This window comes from Octodon degus, unplaced genomic scaffold (genome assembly GCF_000260255.1).
Source record: "Octodon degus isolate 3935 unplaced genomic scaffold, OctDeg1.0 scaffold00521, whole genome shotgun sequence".
In the NCBI taxonomy this organism is placed as follows: domain Eukaryota; kingdom Metazoa; phylum Chordata; class Mammalia; order Rodentia; family Octodontidae; genus Octodon; species Octodon degus.
Window position 1 is genome coordinate 160,342 of NW_004525097.1, and position 4,595 is coordinate 164,936.

At 49.8% G+C, this 4,595-nt stretch overlaps 1 protein-coding gene across 1 annotated transcript in view; it reads left to right on the forward strand.

Moving 5' to 3' along the window:
• Nucleotides 1-1,960: 1,960 nt before the first annotated feature.
• The window catches only part of LOC101582592 (leukocyte immunoglobulin-like receptor subfamily A member 6), a 5,321-nt gene continuing 2,686 nt past the window's right edge, over nucleotides 1,961-4,595 (forward strand). The window contains exons 1-6 of the mRNA XM_023708733.1: nucleotides 1,961-2,549; nucleotides 2,708-2,743; nucleotides 2,937-3,221; nucleotides 3,365-3,667; nucleotides 3,967-4,251; nucleotides 4,385-4,581. Coding sequence (XP_023564501.1) covers nucleotides 2,516-2,549; nucleotides 2,708-2,743; nucleotides 2,937-3,221; nucleotides 3,365-3,667; nucleotides 3,967-4,251; nucleotides 4,385-4,581 — 1,140 coding nt within the window. The 5' untranslated portion in view covers nucleotides 1,961-2,515. The remainder of the gene's footprint in view (nucleotides 2,550-2,707; nucleotides 2,744-2,936; nucleotides 3,222-3,364; nucleotides 3,668-3,966; nucleotides 4,252-4,384; nucleotides 4,582-4,595) is intronic.

The window sequence follows — 4,595 nt, forward strand, 5'->3', positions numbered from 1 at the left end:
AAATGATAATGGGATATCTTTCTCTGAAAAAACTAAATGAAAAAAGGGCATAAAAATGAATGACCATTTTGTATCTGTATGCTCAAAATACTGAGGATAGATATAGAGCTACATTCTGTTTTTTCAAATAATAAGATTTGTTCTAATAGTGTTTGTTGATGGGATATCATGTCTGCATCTTGTGCAATGAATAACCACTGAGACAACAGTGTGCAATGTATTTATTATTGAAACTATCCTACTGACCATTTTTAAACTGTCTCATTGCTATTTGTTTCTCAATAAAATTATTAAAAATAAATAAATTTATTTCACACAAGGCAAAAAAAACTCAATAGAAATATGGAGCTGTTGTTTGAATTGAATATGAGGTTGAAATCATATAAGTTATGAAAACGTGGATGACATGTATGTACATTATTAAAATTGAGATATTACAACTATAAAAAAAGAAATATGGAGCTGAGCCTCACTCTTAAATACAGGGATTTAATAGATATCTAGAGTATTCCATATTATTAGAGCAGAATAAACATTTTCTGCAGCATGTAGTACTTTCCTTAAAATAGATCACATACTAGATTAATAACTAAAATCACAGAAATGTATATATACTCAACATAAACATATAAACTGTTTACATGTGGCATCAGTAACATAACATATAGGAAAAAATACCATTTGGTTTTTAGTTTTTTGTTTTTTGGTTTTTTTTTTGTTTTTGTTTTTGTTTTTGTGGAACCGGGGATTGAACACAGGCCCATGCACTTGCCGGGAAAGCGCTTATTCCACTGAGCCTTCTCCCTGGCCCCAAGAATACCATTTGTGTGTGTGCACTTGGAGTTAAGAGTATAGAACAGACTGTGGCAGGAGGAGTAGGAGGAAGAGGAGCAGGAGCAAGAGGGGAAGCAGGAGCAAGAGCAGGAGGAGGAAAAGTGCCTGCCTGGCAAGGGAAAGGACCAGAGTCTACCCTCATTACCACATGCCATGCTAACCCTAGAACAGGTGTGGTGGCCCATGCCTCTAATGCCAGCTCTGTGGAGGCTGAGACAGGAGAATCTCTTCAACTCTATGTGAGAAGCTCTATCAAATAAATAAATGAATGATTAAAATATAATAAGGGAAAGAAACATGGGGCCAAATAAAAACTGGACAGGCAGCACATTCTACATTCTATTGGTGGGATTGGACAAAGGTGAGAGACCATGGAGGGCCTGACCACAATAGCAGACATATTTGGCAGCCATATTTTGTACCTCCCATTCGTCTAGCAAATGCCAGATTTGGGTCATCCTATCAGAAACTTCCTTGAGTTCTCAGAAGAAGACTGAAGACAGGACTCTGGTTGGTTTGTGCTACCAGCTAGAAACATTTCTGAGCAGGGCCTGGCTGTGGTTGACAGGCCACGCCCTGTACATACTGGGTTTCCCAACTCAATGGCCCACTGCAATCCCACCTCCAAGAGACAAGCTCCTTAATAAGTTCTGGTTGATTAGATATTCCAGGGGCCCTCAGCTTTGTTCTTTGAATCCTTCACTCAAAAACATTCATTTACTTTCGTGACTATGGTGGTCCAGAAGCAGCAGACGACCACACAGACCACTTCCGAGTGCAGAGAGCACATGGGGACCTGGTCCTGGCATGTACATGGTCCCACACCTAGGGCCTCACATGGCCCAAACTCAAATGAGGAAGCTGAGGCTCAGAGAGAGATGCTAATTTCAGGACATCACTGAGAATGACAACCAAGCATTAGACTGAAGTCAGCCAGCACCAAACTCAGGGACATCCTATACAGCGGCCCTGAGAAAGCAAAAATCATCTGAAATTTCTTCCCATGGAGCAGCTGGTAGATTCAGTTGCTAAGAAAAAAGGGAAGCCATGAAGGGGAAGGTTTAGCAAAGGAAGCCCGCACTGGGGCAGGAAGTGAGTCAGCTCTGCTGCCCTGCGGCCCTGCCCTTCTCCTCCGTGCTGATTCTCAGGACGCAGTTCCACTGAGCTGCACAGGCAGGGCACAAGGCATCTCTGCTCTCGTCCACCTGCAGCAGGAACCTGCATCTTCCCTAGAACATCTCCAGGACTGGGGGAGGATGACTATGGTGAGGATGACCGAGCTATGCACATGGATGGGCTAGGGAGATAAGAGGCCTGTGAGGAGGCTCTGGGAGGAAGGACCAGCCCTGAGCACTGTCCCCTGGAGGAGACCAGCTTGGGAAGTCATGACGTCTGTCTACTGCTGTGTCCTGGCCCTCAGTGAGATGAATAAAATGAAGGAAGATTCAAAAGGGAAGGAAAGCCCCACATCAGACATCTGCCTGACCCAGACACAGCCCTGCCTGACCCCAGACACAGCACACTGGCTGATGGGGAGGGCAGTTCCCATTAATGTGGGGCAGCACTGTGACAACTCGTGAAGGGCAGAACCCAGTCCTGAAGTTCCCACGTGTGTCAGTGGGGTCTGCAGAGCTGCGCACTCACATCTCTACAGAATCTGAGATCAGCGGCTGGAGAAGCCATGATGCCCACCCTGACAGCCCTGCTCTGCCTGGGTGAGAGGGGAAGAAAGGAGGGGACACCCTGGTCTGGGTGGGACCACACCCCACAGCCAAACCCTGGACCATCAAGAGACCAGGGCTCAGGAGGCTCTGGGGAGGAGAGGACCTGCTCGGGCTCCAGGGTGAACCTCTCACAGGGAATTCTCTTCTAGGTTTGAGTCTGGGGCCCAGGACCCGAGGGCAGGCAAGTGAGTGTGTCCCTCATTGTCCCTTATCCCTGCTCTTCCAGGGGACAAGAGGGATGAAGCAGTAGGGATGGGCAGTAGGGATGAAGCACAGCAAGTGTGGGCTGGTGCTGGGAGGTCTGGAGGTTCCTGTGGCTGAGAGCTGCGATCCAAGGGAAGGAGGAAATTCCTGGGACTCAGCTGTGATTCCCTGCAGGGATCCTCCCCAAACCCAGGCTGTGGGCTCAGCCCGGCTCTGTGATTCCACGGTGGGGAACTGTGGACCTCTGGTGTGCATGGAGTCTGGGGGCCCAGAAGTGCCATCTGCTTAAAGAGGGAAGCTCACCACCCTGGAAGACACAGATGTTAGAAATGCCCATGAATACTGCCAAGTTCTCCATCAGATCCATGACAGCATATCATGCAGGGAGATATCACTGTAATTATCAAAATGCTGCTGGCTCATCGGAGCCCAGTGATGCCCTGGAGCTGGTGGTAACAGGTGAGAGGACACTCAGGATCCCTACCCAGGTGCTGCCCACAGGAAGGGACCTGTGCTTAGGCATGTTCCCCTCTCACAGCCCAGACTCAAGGACAGTGTGCAAGGTATGAGCCCATTTCTCATGCTGCTCCCTTCTCTCCTAGGAGTCTACAACAAACCCAGCCTGTCAGCTGAGCCCAGCCCTGTGGTCACCTCAGGAGGGAACGTCACCCTCCTGTGTGGGTCACAGATGAGATTTAACAGGTTCATTCTGACTGAGGAATGGGGATCCAGGCTCTCCAGGACACAGGACTCACAGCCAGGCCCTGAGGAACATGTCCAGGCCCTGTTCCATGTGGGTCCTGTGACCTCCAGCCACAGGTGGACCTTCAGATGCTATGGATATTTCAGGAGACAACCCCAGGTGTGGTCAGAGCCCAGTGATGCCCTGGAGCTCCTGGTCCCAGGTGAGGGAGGCACAGCCTTTCCTTTCATGACAGAGGGCCTGACCCAGCTTCAAGGCGGGGGAGAAGAGAGGAGCCAGGGATCCTGAGCTCAAAGAAAGAGCAAGATGGTGGCAGTGATACTCAAGACAGAGGGATCGAGTGAGACAGTGAGACGGAACTTTAGATGGCAAGAAGGAGAGTAACCTTCAAGCGGCTCCTCTGGTTCCCTCTGCTCCTTACGGGTCAGAATGAATGACAGCTGCTTGGACCCAGGCAGTGTGCAGAACAGCCCTGATGCTTCCTCTCCTAATTCTCCACAGGGACTCTACCCAAGGCCTCCTTCTTTGCTGAACCGTCCAGTGTGATCCCCCAGGGGAAGCCTGTGGCTCTCAGGTGTGAGGGAACCCTGGAGGCCCAGGAGTACTATCTAGATAAAGAAGGGTGGACAGTGAACTGGGACAGGCAGACCTCACCTGCATCCAGGAACAAAGCCAAGTTCTCCATCCCATCTGTGACAAAGCAACATGCAGGGCAATATCGCTGTTACTATCACAGTCCTGCTGGCTGGTCACAGCCCAGTAAGCTCTTGGAGCTGGTGGTGACAGGTGAGAGGTCACTCAGGGTCCCAGCCCCAGGCTGTGTCCTCAGATGGGGTTCTGCTGTGAAGGCTGTGCCCTCTCTCAGCACAGCAATGGGGAAGTGTGAGTCCTCTTCACATGCTGCCTACCACTATCTTAGGAGTCTACAGCAAGCCCAGCCTCTCAGCCCTGCCCAGCCCTGTGGTCACTTCAGGAGGGAACATCACCCTCCAGTGTGGGTCTCAGAGAGGATTTGACAGGTTCATTCTGACTAAGGAAGGAGGAAACAAACAGTCCTGGATGCTGGACACACAGTACAACAGGGGGAATTTCCAGGCTCTGTTCACTGTGGGTCCCGTGATTCCCAAGCA